Source organism: Lytechinus variegatus, chromosome 17 (genome assembly GCF_018143015.1).
Source record: "Lytechinus variegatus isolate NC3 chromosome 17, Lvar_3.0, whole genome shotgun sequence".
NCBI classification, from domain to species: Eukaryota; Metazoa; Echinodermata; class Echinoidea; order Temnopleuroida; family Toxopneustidae; genus Lytechinus; species Lytechinus variegatus.
This window is the reverse complement of record NC_054756.1, coordinates 15,650,380-15,672,692: the sequence shown is the minus strand read 5'-3', so window position 1 is coordinate 15,672,692 and position 22,313 is coordinate 15,650,380. Positions and strand designations below refer to the sequence as shown.

At 35.9% G+C, this 22,313-nt stretch overlaps 1 protein-coding gene across 1 annotated transcript; it reads left to right on the top strand.

Moving 5' to 3' along the window:
- Window positions 1–17,428, top strand: LOC121430922 (IQ motif and ankyrin repeat domain-containing protein 1-like). The gene is made up of 10 exons (XM_041628354.1): window positions 1–225; window positions 2,989–3,206; window positions 3,908–4,072; window positions 4,896–5,116; window positions 5,518–5,754; window positions 12,085–12,229; window positions 14,272–14,386; window positions 15,621–15,846; window positions 16,384–16,512; window positions 17,191–17,428. The coding sequence occupies exons 1-10, from the start codon at window positions 108–110 to the stop codon at window positions 17,348–17,350; spliced, it is 1,734 nt and encodes a 577-aa protein (XP_041484288.1). The 5' UTR covers window positions 1–107; the 3' UTR covers window positions 17,351–17,428.
- Window positions 17,429–22,313: the final 4,885 nt, after the last annotated feature.

Below are 22,313 nucleotides of genomic sequence, written 5' to 3'. Positions count from 1 at the left end.
AACGAGACTACGGCGATTTCGGTTTGACTTGCTCGGGGAAGGAGAATCGCTGTTCTGTTTCTGAATTACTTATTTTTTTGGACACGATCATGCATGATTAGGAAAGGATGCCTCCTAAAGCTAAACCTGTACCTAAAGCTGCTGCGAAACCAGGAGCAAAAGCCACTACATCTAAAGCTGGGACTGGGGCAAGAAAACCTGCTACGACTGGGAAAGCCGCACCAGGTGAGCGTATTTTGATGTCTGTGCTCCCCTTCATCAGCCCGGACCCAAAATGGTGTTGCCGCTAGCTGTCCTTGCTCTAGTTGTATCCCGACTGTCGCTATGCAGAATGCCAGTGTGTGAGCGACAATAGTGCAGTTTCGCAGCCCAAGATGATACATGTAGATATAACTTAGCTGTATTAAAAAAAAGAATGCTTGTTGCATGTGTGGTATAGACAGAGCTACCAAGTCTCACGCATTATGCGTGAGACTCAAGCATTTTGGACTCTTGTTCATCCCCTCAATCATATCTCTGTCTCATGCAACTCTCACAGCCTATCCCCATATACTTTGTACACAATGACAATGTCTGTGATCACACCATAGAGATGTATATTGACACTAGAGTAATCGCTCGCATTGACGCGCGCGTAATGCGGCTGTGATTCCATGTATTGCGCAGCCGCCATCTTAAAGAGGGCAAGAGCGCGGATTTATAACACACGGCTCTATGGGAGAATATCACATATTTCACTTTTTTACATTATATTTTCAATTTAATGCTGTATGCAACGTTAAAATCACAAGGCAAAACATTTTTGTGTTAAAATATATGATAACCATGCATATTTTATAAAGGAGATGGACTGAACATCCAGAAAACGGGGGAAAACGACGAGGTCGACTGATTCAATATATTAGCCATCATATAGCATATACCGTGACAAGGGTGTCAGATAAGGTCAACTTAACACTTTAGAGTGTTCATATGTTCTCTTGATTTGGTGCTCATTTGACACTCAGTGTTCAAGCAATATACTGTATTGAAACAACACTTAGAGTGTAAAATAAACACCAAATACTCAGAAGTGTTGAAACAACACCGTGACAGGTGTTGGATAGAAATATTTTAACAAAAATTATTGTTGAAGTTACACTTCACTGGAGTAACTCAACACTGTCTGTTGTTGGGGTATTTTAAAAAAATACCCTAGTGTTAAGTTACACCGTCAGGCTGCAGGTGTTGAAGAACTTGAAATCGGACACCAAATGGTGTGAATCCGAACCGTGAAACAACACCAAAGCTGGTGTAAGTGGTGTTGGTATTTTTTTTTTACACCAATGGGTGATTTAAACTTTCGTTTAAATGTTCGTTTCTGCAGGTGTTCGAGAGTGTCAAATGAACACCAAATGTTGTCAACTTCATAACATTCTCCGACTCGTGTTCAAATCGAACACCAAGACTGGTGTTTATATATTTTAACATCCTTAATGTTGGTAATCTTAACACCAGTGGCAGTGTAACTCCAACACCAGATGGTGAGGTCCTTTATTGATTGGGCTGCTAGATTTAACACCCGTGGTGTTAAATATAGCTATAACGTCGCATAGTCTCCAATATTATATTTAATGGGATTATCAGTGATTCACCATATGATTTCTACATTGATTTCCTCAAAATTAACTGAAAGGAGGGGAAACTTCAGACCAAGCCCTGATCTAATGCACGTACAGCAACCTATTTTTCCCCCGTTTTCTGGATGTTCAGTCCATCTCCTTTATAAAATATGCATGGTTATCATATATTTTACCATAAAAATGTTTTGCCTTGTGATTTTAACGTTGCATACAGCATTAAATTGAAAATATAATGTAAAAAAGTGAAATATGTGATATTCTCCCATAGAGCCGTGTGTTATAAATCCGCGCTCTTGCCCTCTTTAAGATGGCGGCAGCCCCGAACATGGAATCACAGCAATTTGATGAAGTCCGCCCTCTAGTGTCAATAACATACATCTCTATGGATCACACTCAGTCTCAGATTCCCAGAAAATCTCACGCATAGCTGGTCTTTGAACTTGGCATCTCTGTATAGATCTAGGCCTAACTGAACTGTTAGTGGTGAACAAAGGTTTTCTCCCTCTATTTAATACGGTACGGTACTTCTCTGAAAAAAGAGAGCACTTTATGCATTTACCCTTAAAATTTTTGTGACACACACTTCACCAACTGACCAAGGGTTGTTGTTGTTCGTTATGGGTTGTTTCTGTGTTGATAACTGATAAAGGTCTGCAAGCGTAGACTATACTTTGTTATTACACGTGACTACTTGCATAGAGAAAGTTATGGCTGCTGTCAAGATGACGCAGTAGTGATCATTGTTGTTGCATCTCAACTAATAAATGTCTGTTGTATATACGTTTAAAGAACTGCCTACTGGACTTTTGATTTATATAACCTAAGGTCCAACCAGTTTCCACACCCAAATGTTCTCCTTGGTATTCTCCCAGTATGTCTGTCACAAGGTTGATGAGCTGCTAGGTACTATTTGCTTAGAATACTGGTGCTAGAAGTTGGCATTGGTGCTTTTGATTTAGCGAGCCAAAGAAGATGCTATTATAGATTGCATTTGGAATTTGTTCCAAGGAGGGAAAAGAGGGATATATCTCGAAGATAGGAAGGACCAAGGGTCCAAGTTCGGCAAGAATCTTCAGGATTGAAGGAAAAAGAAGTTTTTTTATTCAATCTATAAATTTATTTATTTCATTTTCATTTTTTACATATTTCAATGGGGGGGAGGAAGGTTAGAAAATATCAGGGGTCAGTTACCCAATCCTTTCCCTTATAATCACTAGTGACATGTTTAGTTTACAAGCTACATTATGATTAAAGAAAACAAAATGGTATACAGGATTACAGGTTTCATAACTAAGCTCTTCCTGCCAGCACAGGGTTTCGCTAGTTAATCCCTAAACAGTGAACTATACTATTGAATTTTCTTCAGGTGGAAGCAAGAAAGCTGGCCCTGCAGCAAAAGGCAGCAAAGATGCAGGCAAATCTACCCAGAAGGCTCCGGCCAAGCCCAAACCTCCAAGCAAGGAACACCTGGCATCCATTCAGATACAGAAATGGGTACGTCGATTCCTGGCCCAGTGTAAGCTGAGTAAGATGAAGAAGGAGAAGAAAGATTATGAGGAAATGCTGGAGAAACTTGAAAAAGAGGTAAAATACTAAATATTGTGACTTTTCTCCTTTTTTTTTAAGTAAAAAGTTAATCATGACAGTGTTGGAAATATACCCTTTGATTCAAAAATATAATTTCTGTCATCCACAATGTGCATTTTTATCAATTTGATTGATTTTAATTTGATTTGATTTATAAAGGTTTCTTATAAATGATGTTGAGATTGGAATGTGTCCCATACGGCTGCAGACTATGTAAAGAACGTGGTCTAGAAAACACCACCCTATATCTGAGTACTGTAGTTATTCAGCATGAAATCATATCGTGTATTAAAACAAACTGGAATTAGACATATCAGATGATATGAATACAATTCACTTTGATTTGAACTGATTTGAAATGAATTGAATGAATAATGAATGAATGGATGGATGGATGGATGGATGGATGGATGAATGAATGAATTTAATGACTGACTTAATGAATGAATGAATTGAATGACTGAATGACTGACTGACTGGATGGATGGATGAATTAATTAATGAATGAATTAATTAATTATTGAAAATGAATGAATGAACACAGACGGAAACCAATACTTATTGTGACTACACATGTTTAGCTTTTAAAATGATTAAAATTTAGTAGTTATCTTTTTTTTTAATGTTGTTTTTGTGAAAAAAAAAGCTTGGCCAGTTGTACACCAATCATTCAAGGATGTGGTCTTTCCCATTTTAAGGCTTTCCTTGCAATTGTGAAGAAAGAGCAGGAAAAGGCGGAGGAAGAGCACAGGAAGGAGATGGAGAGAAGGAAAAGGAAGAAGCAAGAGAAAACGTGGGAGAAGACAATGTTAGAATCTGCTTTCGACGGTAACATGGACGACCTTCTAACAGTGTTGAAAGAGGTAAAATAGGGTAGGGTATCCTGAACTTGCATCCCTTAATTAAAAGAGGTAGAGGTGTTGTGGTTCAGTGGATAAGTCTCCTGACTTTGAATCTCAAGCTCCAGGGTTCAAATCCCACCGTAACACTTACATCCTTTGACAAGGCGTTTATCTACATTTGCCACTCTTCACCCAGGTGTAGCAAATAGGCACCCGGTAGAAAGGAATTCTTTGAATGTTCGAGCGCCCTATCAGGGTAGCCGCGCTAAAGACGGGGTAATAGTATGCAGCGCTTAGAAACGTCTGTATTAAGCGCTATATAATTGTTGCATATTATTATTGTTTAAGTCTTTTGATAGTATTATACTTTCTTTTGATAAAGTTGCATGAGTCACCAGGGAAATGATTGAATAAGTAGAATTTTGTTTGATAAGCTGTAGACCATTTAACATTCCCAGATTATTTATTAATGGGTCATTGAACACCCCCCCCCCTCCAGTAATTTTGTAGTCCGTTTGCTAGGGATAAGATGCTGATAGAAGCATTAGAAATGAAATTTAAATTTTTGCCTGCTGAATCAATGTTGGAAAGATCGATATTGCTCTTGTAATGACATTTATGTTTATATTCTTCTTTTAATATTATTGCTTTTAATGAATTTTCTAATTGACATGGAACAAAAGAAATAGATATTATTCCTCTACAAAACAAGGATAGGGCCTATGTGTTTTTGCTCAATCTTTAATCATAGACACAACCAGTACTGGACACAACATATTTTCCAGAATCTTATGGTACTTGATAAGATCTTTGTTCCCAATGTGATTTTCAAATCAATATAAAGGTTGATGCCCGTGACAATACGGATGGTGTCTCCACCGACGAGATTGGACGGGCTACCCGTGCACGTCACCAGCTCGCCATGGTCAACTGTGAAGATGCTAACGGCAACACACCGCTCTCCGAAGCCGCCAGTGGTGGCGCTACAGAGGTCATTCAAATGCTGATCGACAGAGGAGCTGATATCAATCAGAAAGGCCAATTTGAAAGGACACCACTTTATAGGTATCTATTTTGATCTACTCATGTTAAAAACAAGATATATTTTGCTCTTGCAAGTTTATTTCACCATAATTCATCAATTCAAAATTTACATCTTATATGAATTCATAAAAGAGGTTTACAAAACTGTTGCTGAAAGCATATTTTGTGTGAATCGAAAGGCGTGTACACTGAGAAAGATGCAGTGATTAATGCATGCCCTTTGCAAAGGACGCTAAGCACAGTTTTATGTTATCTGCATAGTCTACGCTTTTATGTCCTCTTGTCATTGTTTATGTTTTTAGGGCAAACATGCATTTTCCCCCTTGTGTATTTTCCCCATATAAACATAAATTAGTCATGATTGCATGAAATGTAAATTATGAAACATTTCTGATGGTTTTGATTGCTCTCTTTTTTAACAGAGCTGCCTTTGCTGGTCACTTGGAAGCTGTTCAGACATTGCTTCAGAATGGAGCCGATCCTCGAATCTATGCCAACGATGGCGCCAAACCCGAACAGGTCGCTTCTCAGGAGCCCGTTAAGAATCTCTTGGAATCATGGGATGTGTCCATGACGGAGTCGTTGCTTAGCAACATCGAGAAGCTGAAGGAGAAGAGGAGAGAGGAAGAGATGAAGAGACAAAATGCTGAGATGGCAAAGTAAGTCACTGAATCATGCAAATGGCATGTTGTGCTTGGTTTTTATTTTGTTTGAAAATGTAAATGAATGCAGAATAAGTGATCAATATCTGTGTATCAGATAAGACACACATGTGGAATGTTAAATCAGCATTTATTATCTGACAGTTTTGCTTGGTCTTGAGTGACTGAGAAATGCAAATGTGTGACTGTTACTATGGTTACTGTTGAATAAGACATAACGAAAATCTTGCTTTGAAGAGCAGTATACCCCAGTTTGGGCAGTTTCCCTTATCATCAAATCTCAGTACTACAAACCCTATTGCCCTCAAGCATGAAATTTAAGTATAGAAACACCTGTTTCTTGACCTTGGTCCGAAGATAATACACCCCAGCATCAACGGTCACAGCAGGGGGCCACACACGATGGATTGCAATGTGTGTAGTTCTGGTGAGTGCATGGAGTTCCACACGCGTTGATAGAAACTTTTTCTTCCTTTCTTTCTTTCTTTCTCTCTCTCTCTTCCTTCCTTCCTTCCTTTCTTTCGTTAAGACTGTATCATTGCGTGAGTGAACGGCATGCATCCCATATTTTCTTGCTGGACGGACAGAAACTATATGGGATGCATCGCGGTCCTTGCATGCTAAGCATACCGTAATTCTTATTCCGCTTACTTTCCTTATTTCGAGGTCGATTTTCTTCGTTCGAAATTGAAAATGGACTAGTATTGGATGTCTGAATGTAATATACTTGTTGAAAACGTGATTAATATCGAATACAATAATTTCATTCCGAAGATCCTTCTACAGGCAGACAAGTCTTACGTAATAGCACAGCTGTTGTTTATCATTTCGTCCTTGGCTCAACGCTCGTTTAGCTGGCCCGTGGTGGTGAAATTGAGACAAGGGGATTACCTGGCCAAGATGGGTTTATCGGGGTTGGAAATGTTGTTTGAGATTTTCCAAACGAAAAAAGGGGTATCCGACCGCAGTTTGCAGTCCGAAGTGCGGTCGAGAATCAAACGGGAAATTTTTCGTAATGCATAGACTTTGTCAGATAAAGCCTCTGACAATTCCTTTCATTGTACACTCCCCTGCCACTTAGCAATGTATCCTCAAACTTAAGCATTGCTACCATCAGGTTAACATAAAGTATGTTAACCTGATGAATGTAGAAGTCAAACATTTCTTTCCTCCATTCTTTCTGTAAACAACAGTTCAATCATATTTTTTAATCATTGTATTACATATGAGGGCAAGTCCAAGAAAAGGTCACCCTAGAAGGCAAAATTTCATCTTTAATTTAAGAAGTTATCTTTGGTGGGGTAAGAAAGCCCAAATGTTGAATTTTAAAATTTCATTGAGAAAAATTTGATAATATGCATATTTATGCTAATTTGGGGCACCTAATTTGCATAATTGGTAAAATGGGTGTTACGTATGGGACAATTATAAAAACTCATAGAAAATAAAAAGAAAACTTGTGAGATTTAGTCATAGGTGGGACATGGACCCCCTAACATCTTAATACTTTTGGGGGAAAAAAGCGGTGTCATCTAATTAATTATGCAAATTAGGTCTTGTCCAAGGATGGAATGTCCCATACGTAACATTTTGAGGATGTTTTTTTAAGTTATTTCTCATAATACAATACTTGTATTGTTGCTTCTCTGGGAAGTTCTAATTTATCAAGTATGAAAATGCTATACCCAAAAAAGTTTCAAAAATAGAGTTTACTTTTTAATTAAAAGTTAATTAAAAAATTGTTACGTATGGGACAACATGTTACGTATGGGACATTTACACACAATGTCAATGGGGAGATTTGTGTACAAAGTGAATGGAGAAAAACAAATTTCAAGAGTGCTCTAAAAAGTGATTATTTACCTTTTCTTTAGTTTTTAAAGACTGATTTGTTATGAATACTGATTAATGAAAACAATTGAAGTAAAAAAATTGTGAAAATGGAAAAATATGAAAAAATGAAAAACAATAGAAATACATAAGAAATTCATGAAACCATGAAAAACAAGAAAAAAAAATATTGAAATGGCTAATTTCCTCTTCAGTCATATCAAATATGTATCTATAGAACATTTTAAAAGACAGAAACTCTTTTGTTATTTCCATATTTTAAATTATTTCAATTTTTTTAATTATGGGGAAAATTGTGTACGTTCTCTATGGGGACAAAATGTCCCATACGTAACTGTCCCATACGTAACATGTCATTAATTTGTTTAATTAGAGTCTGTAATTAGAGGGATTTGGCTTATGACATGAAACTTGCTTTAGATATACTAGAGTATTGTGACTTCTATCACACTAAGTTACAAGTTGTCAAATGAAATAATTTCAGAGAATCCTCAACTTGAAAAAAATGTTTCAAAAGTTGTCTTTTTTCTGCGTCCCATACGTAACAGCCCATCTTTTCTCTCTAAAAGGCCAAGGTCGAGGTCAAATGTCACCATTTTTTGCATGATTATTCTTCTCCTAGATGTCTACCATCATGAGGGTAATTAATCTAATCAAAGTCAATTAACACTATTTTTCAGGTCATTAAAGCCTCTGAAATGTCCCATACGTAACACGCGCGAATTCTTGGACTTGCCCATGATTAAAATGCTCAACACCAGTGTTGTAGTGCCTTGATGCTCGGCCTTGGCCTTAAGGCGCCTTAAGGCCTATTTTTTCAAAGCCTTGGCCTTGAACATTTAAGCCTTGGCCTTGAGAGGGCCTTGGCCTCGGCCTTGAGGATTTTGAGCCTTGAAATTTCAAGGCATTTTCAAGGCATTTTCAAGGCTTTTTCAAGGCATTTTGTATTTTGTACTTTCATTTGTTTTATATAAGTAATTATAAATGTTTCAATTGTTCTGTATATCTAATGACACTAAATACTACCAGTCAGCAGTAGCAGCAGCAGAAGCAGTAAATGTACTTAGCAGTGCCATCAATTGCAATTATCATCACATAATTATGTAACAAAGAGAAGTGATGAAAATTAATATGTAATCATGACTAATAAGGATAATGACAATATCAATAATAATGATAATAATTATGATTAGGATTATAGTCAGTGGCGTAACTACAGGAGGGGGGGCATGGGGGCACGTGCCCCCCCCCCCCATCGGCTGACTAAAAAAAGGAGGAAAAGAGGGAGAAAGGAAGAGAAATGTAGTGGGGAAAGAAGACATTAATCATGTTAATTATGTTATGTTACATTTCATGTACATAAGAAACATTTTTTCATATAAATGAAACATAATTTGCTCAGGGCATATGTCTTCATTGTTCCTGGTGCTCCCATTGTCTGTTTACCGAGATATATAATCCTGTTATACTAAAACCTCCCGTTTTCAAGTCAATATACACCAAACTACCAAATATATTTCCTCGCACTTCGAGTTATTATTTTACATGTACAATAGTATGCTTCTTTTTCATGAATACTTTAAGTGATTGTCCCATTTCAATTTCTTAATATAAAACATTTCCTGTCTGTGCTTACGTTCGCAGTAGTGGATTGGTGAAAGATGTCTGCTCTCCATCAATTCCTAGAATGAGTCCTTAAAATGTCCCCTTTTCTGTTTTCTGATCTGAATATAAAAAATTTTCAGCTCGCGCTTCGCGCTGGCATCATTTGGTTAGTGAACTACGTAAGGTCTTCTTGAATTCCTACAAACAAGCCTTAAAATGCCCCTCTTCAGGTCTGAATTTCCTAAATTTTCAGCTCGCGCTTCGCGCTCGCAAGATTTGATTAGTGAGATGGGTATGTTTATCATGATTACAAGTGCTTTATGTGCATGTTTAGATGTAATTCTAACAAAATCAGCAAGCGCTTATTGGCAATCCCATTAGATGACTATGGTGAGATGTGTATAATCTTAATAGATAAAAGATTCCTAAAATATAGTCCTTAAAATCTTCCTGTTTGGGGTCAATATTTACAAAAATTTCAGTTCACGCTTCGCGCTCGCATTATTTAGCGAGACAGGTACATATCATGATTACAAAAGATTGATTGTAATGTCCCTTTTTAGGTTTGAATATCAAAAATTTTAAGCTCGCGCTTCGCGCTCGCTTATTATTTGACTAGTGAGATACATGTCCGTTTATTGCCACTGTCCTTATAAAAATATCTCTATTAGGTCAGTATAACTGGCAACTGGGCGCGCTTTGCGCGCTCACTAGGCAATTCCAAGTTTTTGCTGGTGCCCCCCAATGCCGTGACCCACGGTATGCCACTGATTATAGTGATTTTATGACAGGAATAATTCTGACAGATCTGACTGCAATTTTGACAACAATTTTCATACTTTAAAAATAGCTTACTCGAAAGAATGATAACAAGGTTGATTTCTAATCCATTATGTTTTCCTTGTATTATTTTCTTTGACCAACAAGAATGTTTTAAGTCTTAATGATATTCTGAAAAGATTCGGTAAACTTGAACACAAACTTCAATTTTGTCATTTCTAAATGGGCTATGGCATCAATGGCATGATGAGCCAAAAATTTTGAGGGGCCAAGCATGGCATACAGAGAAAAATTTAGGTTTCAAAATCAACAAATTTTGGATTGTGCTTGCATAAATTATTGTTAAGCAAGGTTCGCATTCAATTTACACCAAAAAAAATGCTTAGAATGTCTAGTTTGTAGGTCGGAATATTACAAATTTTTGAGCTCGCGCTTTGCGCTCGCATTATTTGATTGGTGAGTTATGTATCCTATTTATGAGTCACTAAATGCAGTCCAGAACAGCTTCCTTTTCTGGTCAGTAAAAATTTCAGCTTGTGTTTTGTGCTCGCGTTAATTTGTTTAGTATTAAGATGCACACCTTTTTCATGATTACAAAAACAGCTCGAAATATTTAAATTTCATTTCTTATTACATCTTATTACAACATCTCGCAAGGATGTCCTTTTAACAGTGATTAGCACCATAATTGACCCAAAATTGAGTTTTACAACTTCAAAATTGATTTTTTTTTTCAAAACCACTTGCTCGCTATGCTTTCTATAGCGGGATATTAAAGCCTAAATCAAAATATCTGTCTTATCAATTAGAAATCACTTAAAAAAGCTTTGCTGAACTTAATTTCCACAAAACACACAACTTCTTCACAGAGTTGATAATCTCATTTTGAAAATATCTGTTTGCACCATAATTCTCATTTTGACTTATACTGTAAGTGCTTTTTGGCTTTGACCTCCCCCCCCCAAAAAAAAAAATACATTCTGCCTCCCCTGTCCCAGGTAGAGGAGAAAGACATATGTTGAGAATGGGCATGCCAGGATCAGATCACCTTGGTAATAATAATTATTGCAATGTGAATCGCCTAGAACAATAGTCAAATGTATAAAGGTAACTATATATTTATCTTAATTTTATGTCTAAATCTACATGATCTATCATGAAATTATTTTCGTTTTAAATGTACAAGGGTCAAAAATTTTGCTCGCTCACACCTTTTATACATTTGGTCCTGTGTGTCATGTATGCCGCCTAAGCATTGCTGTCTAATTTTTGTTCCATATATTGTACAATTGAAATGCCTTGGCCTTGGCCTTGGCCTTGAGGTTTTCAGGCCTTGGCCTTGGCCTTGGTTTCCATGCCTTGGCCTCAGCCTTGGTTATTGAAGCCTTGGCCTTGGGTATTAAAGCCTTGGCCTTAGCCTTGGCCTTGGAGGTTTGAGCCTTGACTACAACACTGCTCAACACTGTTCAGTAATCACACAGATATTGCCCTCTAGATTTTCTCGAACACGAGGCACGTTTATCAATTCATTTCTCTAGTCCTAGCATACATGTCCTTCATTTTCATCCTAAATATAAACGTCATGTGTCAGTGTTCTTAGGGGTTTATTTTCATTTGGTTGATCTAATGCCAATTCGTCCAATTACCAACTCGTCTGCTGTCATTTGGTCTACCATCAGATCATTCACTATCCACAGGGTCTAATTGCCATTTCGTCCACCCACCATTTCGTCTAATGACCAGTTGGTCCAATGGCCGTTTAGTCCATGTACCATTTAGTCTAATTGGACTCAAGTGCGAAATGAAAGAAAAGGAAGTGGATATAAGACCGACTGGTTATGAGACGAAATGGTCATAGAAGAAATGGTGATTTAGATGAAGTGATTATTTGACCAAATGGGTGTTAGACGAAATGGTGATGGACGGAATGGCCTGTACTAAATGAAGATAGACCATGTGATGAGTGAACGAGTTGGCAGTAGACGAATTGACAATTTACCTTCTTACAGTTTATTACTCTAATGGATACATTCATGTTGTAAATACCAGTAATAGTTCAAATTTCAAAAAGTTAGAACTTATTTTGTGTAGGTTTGAGAACCAGCTTGCAGAAGCGCAGAAGATCAATGATGCGATGCAGAAGCAGTTGAGTAGAGCATACTGTGAACTGGAGAAGAGGATAGTCGAACATGATAAATGTATGCAGACTGGATTCAAGACTGATATCACTTTACAAGTATGTAGACAGGAGCATATATCCCAGATAAAACAATAGCTAACCTATTAAATTGAACCATTCAAATGTTGCAGTTCATTTTATTTCATTTATTTCTTCCAAATTCTCATTAAAAAACATACAACATACAAATCAAAGAATACACTATATACAAATAAAGATACAAAAAATCGAAATAGAATAACAACAGAATAAATGAGAATATAAGGGAGCCAGCATAGGTAAATGGCCTTTCTAAGGTTGGGCTCCTGAGACCATAATATAATCATAATAATCATAAGAGAGAGAGAGAATGTACTGTAAACATCTAAGTATATGGGTGGATGATAAGGCAATTACAACTTATTTTCAGTCTTATTTATAGGCATCAATAAGGAATTTTATTTATAGCTGTTTTTGAAAGAGGCAAGAGATGGGCATCTGGGCATTATTTCTTTAGGTATTTTGTTCCACAAAATAACTCCAGCATATTTTACAGAATTTCTAGAAGATTCATACTCCAGTGATATAAATCACTGGATTGTCTTGTTGAATAGGAATGGACATTTGCAGTCAATTTAAAGTATTTTGTGAATATGAGAGGAAGCAACTGGTGCTCAAACAGTTTGAAGTCACATGTATTATTATATGTACTGGACATTTTCAGCTGATATTCAATATTTCATATGTTTCATACTCACACTATGCCAAAACTTTACTCTGGTGATATAAAAATTCACCTTGACTTTCTGTCAAGTGTCAAAATTGTTTTCTGCTCTAAGTGTGACTACTCGAATTGAGCTTCATCGTTCTTTTTAACAGTACATATTTCTTGTGGTTTGCTGTAGTTCTTGTAACTCTCAATTATTACTTATTTGTATATTTATTTATTTATTTATTCATTCATTCATCCATCCACTCATTCATTCATTCCTTTATTCATTCATTCATTCCTTTATTCATTTTTGTTTATTTATTTGTTTATTTATTTATACATTTTTAATGTATTCATTCATTTGTAAATGGTCGCATGTCATAAGGTGGTCCAATTTCGCGAACAGGGTAAAAATGGTCAAAAATTTTATTTTTTGATATTTTATAGCTATTACCATTCTCTAAATAATGAAAAAGTTTAAAGTCTCAAATAAGTTTATTTTTCCTTAAAATTACTAATTAACAGCTAATTATTATATAGACGTCAATGTAAGTGTGAATTTTGAAATGTGTTTTTCTCAAATTGGACCTGCTGCACATAAAATGGTGTCAAAAGTTAATGCAACATTGGATCACCCTAGTATTTTGTAGTTATAATCTTGAAACTTCAATAATTAAATCTGTACCAAAAATCGAATAATTATTTATTTTTGTATGAATATTAATCATACTAATTAATCACCAGTATTTAATTTCACTTTTTTGCCCCCAAAATACCTGTCACTGTATTTATATGCTTGGCAAAATGACAACATCATGGGTAGAAATGTTTGTTGCAATGATACACAACATTTGTACTAAAAATTAAGATTATAAGTTAGATAATTAACCAAATCTCTCCGGTTTACTAATTGATTAAGTTGCAGATCAGAGCTGACATACACATGTATTCCATTGCTGTATATTTTCAAAATTGTCAAATTTTTATGACATTTAGTTGTTCCCTGATTTAAAACACCCAGAAATATGAGGATAACAGTCATATTACACATTATAGAAAGTTGTTAATTAGGTTTAATTAATATTTTATTATTCACCGCATCCACCGGCTCCGCCACCCCTGTTACTTCAAACTTAATGTGCTATAGTTTTTGTTCCTGATATTGTATTGATCTAATTCATTGTAATATATTTAGCCTATAGTTCTAGCTTCAAAATGAGATATTACTCAATAAATTTGGTCAAGATGCTGTGATGTAGCAACAATTTATCCATGGCACCTTGTGGAAAATTGTTCATACGCCACCCTTTTTGCATACCCAACTTATGAAATGCGACCAAATCTATCTAATTATTTGATATTTTAATTCATTGATTGATTCGTTTGTTTGTTTATTTATATTGCCTAGTGTGTACATGATGCTGAGCATGATCTTGAGATGGCTAAGCTATCAGCTGATGAAGCAAGGAATAAAGTCAATAATATCAAACTTCAGATTAGAGAACAAAGGAAGGCCGCCAGTGGTTAGTACTCTCAACCTTGCATTCACCTTAGTTACACCTAAACTGCATTGCCAAACGTTGATTTGACTTAACAGAAAGTCTTAGCTGCAAGGTCACTCTTATCACCTGTGTCTGTGATATGTTATAAAAATGAAGCCCAGAGAAAGTCACGCCCCAAAATCATTATTTACTGCTTCAAAAAAGTGAAATATTAAGTGACCGTAAACACCATCTTAACTTCGTCCCACAAACTAACATGTGTTTTATCAATCTCCCTAGGAGATATTAGAAATGATGGTTTTCAGTCGCTGAAAGTGTCTGCAAGAATATGGTTTTCTTCCTATGAACAATATCAAATACTGGTACAACATGAATCAAAGTTCAGTATTTTTTTAATAATTCACTTTCAATGTTATGTTTTATAGTTATCTTGACATGTATTTTAAACTGCAGGGTGCCTTTGTAAAGCAGTTTTAAGAACTGAACAGGACTACCCTGCAGTATCAAATAAATAAAACAAAATAAATAAGTAAAATAAATAATAAATGTTAGCCTCTGGCTTTCATTAGTTTGAATTTGAATTTGTGTTTCTTAACAAACTTCATGCATTTAGCATTAACACTTTGTTTTATAATATATACAGTAATAAATAAACAAAAATATTCATAACTGTATGTCATATAAATCAGTCATACATCAATACATTTTCCATAGATTTCCAGTTATTATACATCTATATACAAAGAGAAATGAAGTATTGAACTTTAACATACAGAAATTATTGCATAATGCAATATATATGAAACACACAACATTATAAATTTGTCCTCAATCACGTAATCTTTAATTAATTACTCAATATTCTGTAACTTCTGTTGACCAATCTCTAATTACTTAACATTCTGTTGATCTTTCTTCAATATCAAATGCACCTACCTTCAAATGATGATGATTTTTTTTTAATTAATCGATCTTTAGCTATTAAAGCACTGCAGTTAATCTTGAGCCAGTCAAAATTTGATCAGACAAGCTTCAAGAAGACCATCCTCAATGAATTAAACCTTCAAATGTACAAAGTTAGATTATTCACAATTGCATTAGGCCTCTCACAAAATTCAGTGAAGCATAAATAGACAACCTAAGGAGGGGAATGAGATTTGACTGAAAATAGTAAAAAAAATAATCTTTTCTTTTGAACACAATTGATGGAGCTTTGTAATATCTACTAATCACAAAATCATACCTTTTCTTTCAGGTGAAGAGGAGGTAGGTGTGAAGGTGAACTTCAAGGAGCTGAATGACGTGTTATTAAGAGATGTGGGAGGAAAGATCAAATCCGATGGTCGCTGGCCGATGCTCCTGGACAACTCGGGGAGAGCATCAACGTTTCTCCGTTATCAGGACACTAACTTCATCAACGCCCTCAACCCAAATCATATGCAGCCAGAGGTTATAAGGTGTGCTGTTTTAGGAGCCATAAGGTATGTTGTAGCGGATGTTTTCTTGTCATGAGTATTTTTTTTTTATTACGTATTGATATTGGGGAAGGGGTTACCCGTATTTTCTTTCTCCCCCCTCTCCCTCCCTGCCCCTTCCATTTTCCATTTCTACCTTTCTTACTCTGGCCATAACTCTCTTTCTATCCCTCATTCCTCCTCTCTCTTCGCTTTTCATTCTCTCTCTTATTTTTTCATTAGATCTATACATCAAGAATGCCTTTGTATTTTCCCACATACTAGAAAGAAATTATTTGTTTTCCCCCAGAACTCTGGCACGCAATTGAAATTGGTGGTCATTCTGTTAGACTATGAATGCATTTTTTGTTCTATTCTTTCCACGACTGGACTGTTTAGCAAAATATTGAAATAATTTGGACTGAACTACTGAACAAAATTTAGAATACCTTCCAGCAATTAGTCTCAATCCAATCTCCTATTGTCATTGGTATATTCTTCTTGTCTAAGCACTCATTTTTTATGTTGACATTTTTCTCTTCACATTTTTGTGTCCTATCTTAGGTATGGCAAACCGTTTGTGCTTGATTTCCTTGAAGTGGACATGTTTGAGACGTGTGTCTCAAGGTTTGATGAAGTTCAACCAGGACTCCTGGAAGACATCCTCAATAAGAGTATCCTAGAGAATGAAAAGTGAGTAGTTTATTCCATGTGCAGTTCAATCTCATTTTATCCAGCCATCATCAATCCAGGTGTTGTTGCACAAAGATTAAAGAATTTGACAAAAAGGAAAATGAAACCCTGGTTTGATGTAGTGTATGAGACAATCTGTCACTTCCTTGCAAAATATCAATGTGCTTTGGAAGGATAACCAGAGCCAAATAAATAAAATGATAGTTTTTAACATCTCTTTCACCAACGGTAATGCAGTGATGATGATGATGGTGATGATGATGATGATAGTGATAATAATGATGAGGATGATGATGATGGTGGTGGTGGTGGTGGTGATGATGATGATGTTCTTATCTAGCCTGAGGCTGCAGTTATCATCTTTGTTGTTTAGGAGCAGCCACCACCTTTACCTACTCGCCTTGCTTTAGTTATTATTTTCTCATAATCGACAACGATATTTGGTCGCAGTGTTTTCTTTTAAACATCCTTCTTTAATCATAGTTTCCACCATTTGTGGTCTCAGCAAACCAAAAGCAGGAACGACTGCTTTTACTGTTGCCACAGACATGCTGTTACGGGTACATCTAGCGTAACACCAAAGACAATTTCTGCAGCCTCCTAGATAATACAGGCTAGGATTTATTGCCTTATTTGACCTTGTTACTGTCATTTCTCTTTTTTCTTTTTAATTTCCAGATACCTATACCTTGTGAGAGACAGTGATGGTGAGGAATACAACAAGAACAAATTCATGCAGAACAGGGTCCAGAACTTCAAGATGTTCCTAGTCTCGAAGAATGAACTGGATGATGCAATAATGGAGAGGTTCTATGTACTCAGGGTAGTACTAGGTTGATCGAATTCATGCATTTCACAATCCCTGCCTGCAAGTCACGTCCTTGTAGTGATGTCATTCCTTCATTTTAAACCTGAAAGATTGGTCGACAACAGTTTACTCAACACTCATTTGGCGTGTTTCTACAGAGAATCGTTCAACGTTATTACCAGCGTAAGTATCCAGAATTCCAGAAAACTTCCATTGAAACAGAAGCGATGCGGTTTTTTGTAAACCGAATAGCGCAAAATACAGTTTCTGTTAATATGTTTCACTTTTCTGTATGAAACACATGGTGAAAAAGCGTATTGTGTCTGGCGGAAGTGCGTGAACCCAGAAGTGCAACTTTGCAGTATATTTGCACGTTCTGGCCTTTCGATGTCGCCAGCTGACTTACCACAATGCATTGCAAGATCATAGATTGAATTTCCCGGCGCGGTATTTGCGACGTGGAATGTGAGAAAATCGGATTATTCGCTCTGTAGAAACCTTTTTTAATGATTCTCCAGTAGAAACACAATGATTGTGTTTCTCTTCTCCAGAAAGAGATTACCAACTTCGGTTAACCTGTCGACTACTGAATTCTGTCATTCCCATAGACATTTTTCTGGGACCACCTGCTGCCAGTTCTAGGCATGTCTTCATGAATATTCAATGAGCAAAGTGATGATTGTGTCTTTTGTATTTCATTGTATGTAATTAGGTTCATTCAATTTTTTTTCCTCTAAGAACTAAGAAAAAGGAATGACGACTGATTCAGAGCATTAGACCTCTTGACTTGAATTATTACCCCTTTAAATGCAAATAAGTATGTTAGCATTTAATACTACACAGTAATCCATTGGACAGAGGCAAACTCATTTGAAGGTTGCCAAAGATGCTCATTCACATGAACGTTTATCTTTGTTTATATTGCTCTGAATGATATCATCGCATGCTTAAATCATAATAATAACACAGTTCTTGTATAGTACATATCACATTATGTCATAACATCCCTATGTGCTTCCAAAGGACACGGATATTATTACCCTGGCTTTAACCCTTTTACAGCGCGGTGGCATTTCAATGAATAAATTCCTGCCAGGTACCCATTTATCTCACCAGGGTTGAGTGCAGCGCAATGTGGATGAATTTCTTGCCGAAGGAAGTTACGCCATGGCTGGGACTCGAACGCATAACCCTCTGTTTCAAAGTCAGAAGACCAATCCACCGGGCCTCAACACTCCACATACTGGGTCACAACACTTCACATAAATACTGTCTGGATCTCCGAGTTTTTTTTTTCCTTTCCGAATCTGAGCCTTGAAAGAAAGGATTTCTTTTTAAAGAATCTGTTCTTTATATTACCTTTTTCAAAGAAATTTATATTTTAAATAATGACTTTTGAGCTTCTGGATTATTACTTTTTATTTTTTAAGGTTGGCAGCTCTGTTGAAAATTGATAATGTATATATGTATTAAGTTAATACAATTTCATTTCAATATTTCAATTGAAAATGTTATTTTATTCAAAATCTAAATGTTTTCACTGGTTTTAATTGTGTGTCTTTCAGTCCTTATATTGCATATACTGTTTTGTAGATGCACTAAATCTCAGGTTTAAATTGATATGTGAGCGATTACCAACTTTTCTTATCTATACTATAGAGAAGACCTCAGTTCATTCCATATACTGTATGTGTAAAAGATTGGATAAGCCTATCAAAGACAAACCTAGGTGGAAGTGCTTCCATTACTGTGCATTTATTCTTGGATTTATTCATTTTACTTGATAAGGAAAGATCACTGGTTGATCTCTGACAAAGCACAGGTATCCTCTGGCAAGGCTATACACCCTACTTGTCGTAGGATGAGACCGGGGGGAGGGGGGTACTTAGTATAAAAATTAATGTATTATATGTAATATGTGCCACGAGTCTAGACCCTCACTTTCAGCCTAAATTTCCATTCCAGCTAGAGCATCACCAATTCAGAAAGCCATAGAAAATCAGTAGCCACGGCCATTGTGACCATAGCTATACTAAAAATATTCCCCAGGAAGTGGCAAATGAAATGAAAGAACTAATTAATTCCCCTGTATGAATGTCTGCAGTGAGCGTCAATCAGTCAAGCTGCTACTTTTTGTTGCGTGGCGGGTGTTTCATAAAGCTGTTCGTAAGTTAAGAGCGACTTTAAGAACGACTGGTGATCCTATCTTATGGTAAATGATAAGCACCTTTAATGCTCATTAGTGATTATCTAGCGCGTAAGAAAGATTCACTAGTCATTCTTAGAGTTACTCTTAACTTTCGAACAGCTTTATGAAATGGCCCCCAGGTGTCATATCGGGGGGGGGGTGTCATAAAGCTGTTGGTAAGTTACGAGCAACTTTATGGATGTCCGGAATGAAAATTTGGTGTAGACCCTTTATCATTCACTACAAGAAAGGATAACCAGTCAAATAAATAATAAGTTATTCAAGTTTCTCCAACATTACCACAAGGGTAACACAGCTGCTTATTATTATCTATCTGTATCACCCATCAATTGAATCCTTTGATTAGGATCACCAGTCGTTCGTTAAAGTCGCTCGTGTCTTAAAAAACGGTATCTACCACATTTGTATGCACAACTGGAACATGTACTTAGGTGCCAAATCATGTACACAAGAATCGCTGGCGGATGGGGGGGGGGCAGCTGGCCCATGCCCCCTCTTTTGAGAGGCACAATTAAAATTTGTGATGTTAAAATGCTGTTAAAACACAAGTGTGCCCCCCCCCCTTGTAAGTGAAGACTTTTTTTTTGCTTGTCAAATTTTCTCGTGAACGAACTGTCCTTAATTCTCTGTTGACAACCTTTTTTTTTTCTCTGGAAAACGTGCCCCCCCCCCCCCTTTGAAAATCCTGGATCCACCTCTGACAGGGATGTATCACTAATAAGCACTAGAAAGGGATTGCAGTTGTGCATTAAGTCATTTGTAATTTATGAAGAGCTTCATGAAACACCCAACCCACCTTATTCATGTGAGTAACAAAAAAAAGTTGACACCTCACAAATTCTCAGTTAAAGGGAAAAACTCTTCATGAACATATACATATTATTTATGGCCTGTAAGAGTATCTTCTCCCAAATAATTTGATACCATATTCGTATTTGTTAATGCTTGGATAATCAGGAGGTATTTTTTTATTGTGATGTAAAGTTTGATAAGGCATGGCTGCAATGAATGAATTCAGATGCCAATGATGTCTTAATCATACACGTACAAGTCAGTGAACCGGTTTACAAATCTCTATTCAATGAAATTAACTTGAGAATTTATATGAAAAAGTGTTTATTAAACAGTATTAATGTTAATTATTGAAAAGTGTTTTGCAATGGATTTTAAAACAACCCTTGTCAGATTATGAGATCTGTGGGGCGTTTCATGAAAGGACTTGTCGGACGTTTTATCCGACAAGTCCCATTTTATCCGACAGTTACCATAGTAACAGTGCCTCTCAGCCAATTAACATCAGAGAAAGATGTCAGATCTGACAACTTGTTGGATGAAAATGTTGATGAAGCACTCCCCTGGACTGCAAGGAATACCTACTAATTATCCAAGCGTGAAAACATACCACATATGGTATCAAATTATTTAGGAGAAAATATTCTTTCTGACCATATAATGATTATGAGCTCATGTCATATATTTCCTTAAGTTGGGGGTTCATGCTGGAGATTTGTGAGGTGTCAAATTTTTGGGGTTTTTTTACTCACACGGTAGATCCAGAATATTTCTGTATCTTTGTATGGTTTTCCACTTGCGATGAAAGTAGTTTGGAAGTTCATGTTGATTAGTTTTTCGAATTTGTATTTTTTTCTGAAATTCAAGCTGAATGCATGAGCCTTGATCTAAATGTATGAAATATCTAGTGCCTTCTTTGTGTATTTTACTTCTGAAATGCATTAAAATGCTTGTACACATTAATTAGACCTCATACGTTCCGTCCATGTTATTTTCAGAGCAGGTTATCTTCCATCCACAACTGAGACATCTTCCGTCCATAATGTGTAGATTGATCTTATATATCCTTGGATTTTTAAGTTTTTCTATGATTGTAAATTAAATATTTTGAAAAGAAGTCAAATAGTCTTGTTGTTTTTTTTTTTACATTAGAGAAGAGGTTATAAATGTTGGGTCATAGTGATAAAGCAAGTTTTGATTTTTTTTTTAAATCTCAGTGAAGACATAATTTTGCTATGTTGATGAAAAAGAGAAAGTTGTGGCAGTGGAATGTGTCAAAGAGAAATCAATGGAAGTGATAAGATTCAAATTCAGTTCGGTTTTATTACAAAAATTCTCATCAAAAAGTCTGAAGACTAACAATGTGAGTTTATGATAAAACAAAACACAAAACAGAGAAAATAAATATTAACTTGCAGTGACCATTATTCAACCAATCACTCAAAGAAAAAAAAAACATGCGTAAAGGACAAGTCCACCCCAACAAAAACTTGATTTTAATAAAAAGAAAAACAATCCAACAACTTGACAAGCACAAAACTGAAAATTTCATCAAAATCGGATGTAAAATAAGAAAGTTATGACATTTCAAATTTTGTGCTTAATTTCACAAAACAGTTCTATGCAAATCCTGATCGGTATGCAAATGAAGAGACTGATGACGTCTCATCCACTCACCATGTTATGTATTTTATTACATGAAATATGAAGTATTCTAATTTTCTCCTCATTTTCAACTAAAAGAATGAATAATTCCTCCCTGAACATATGGGATTAGCATTGTTTGATACTATATGGTTCAGTGAAGTTGGCCCTTAATCAAATACGTAAAAAATGAAACATTGTATGCTTCAAACAATAAGAAAAACAAAAGAAATAGTGAGTGAAGGACATAATCCACTGTCTCATTTGCATGTCACTGAATTTTGTGCTTATCACTTTTTTGGGGTGAAAAATAAGCGACATTTTAAAATATAACTTTTTAAAATTTTA

Bases quoted from the DNA above. Each gene is read 5' to 3' on its own strand.
- LOC121430922 (XM_041628354.1), top strand. From the start codon at position 108: ATGCCTCCTAAAGCTAAACCTGTACCTAAAGCTGCTGCGAAACCAGGA. The intron at 226-2,988 runs GTGAGCGTATTT...AATTTTCTTCAG, and splicing joins GACTGGGAAAGCCGCACCAG to GTGGAAGCAAGAAAGCTGGC. The intron at 5,117-5,517 runs GTATCTATTTTG...CTTTTTTAACAG, and splicing joins GAAAGGACACCACTTTATAG to AGCTGCCTTTGCTGGTCACT.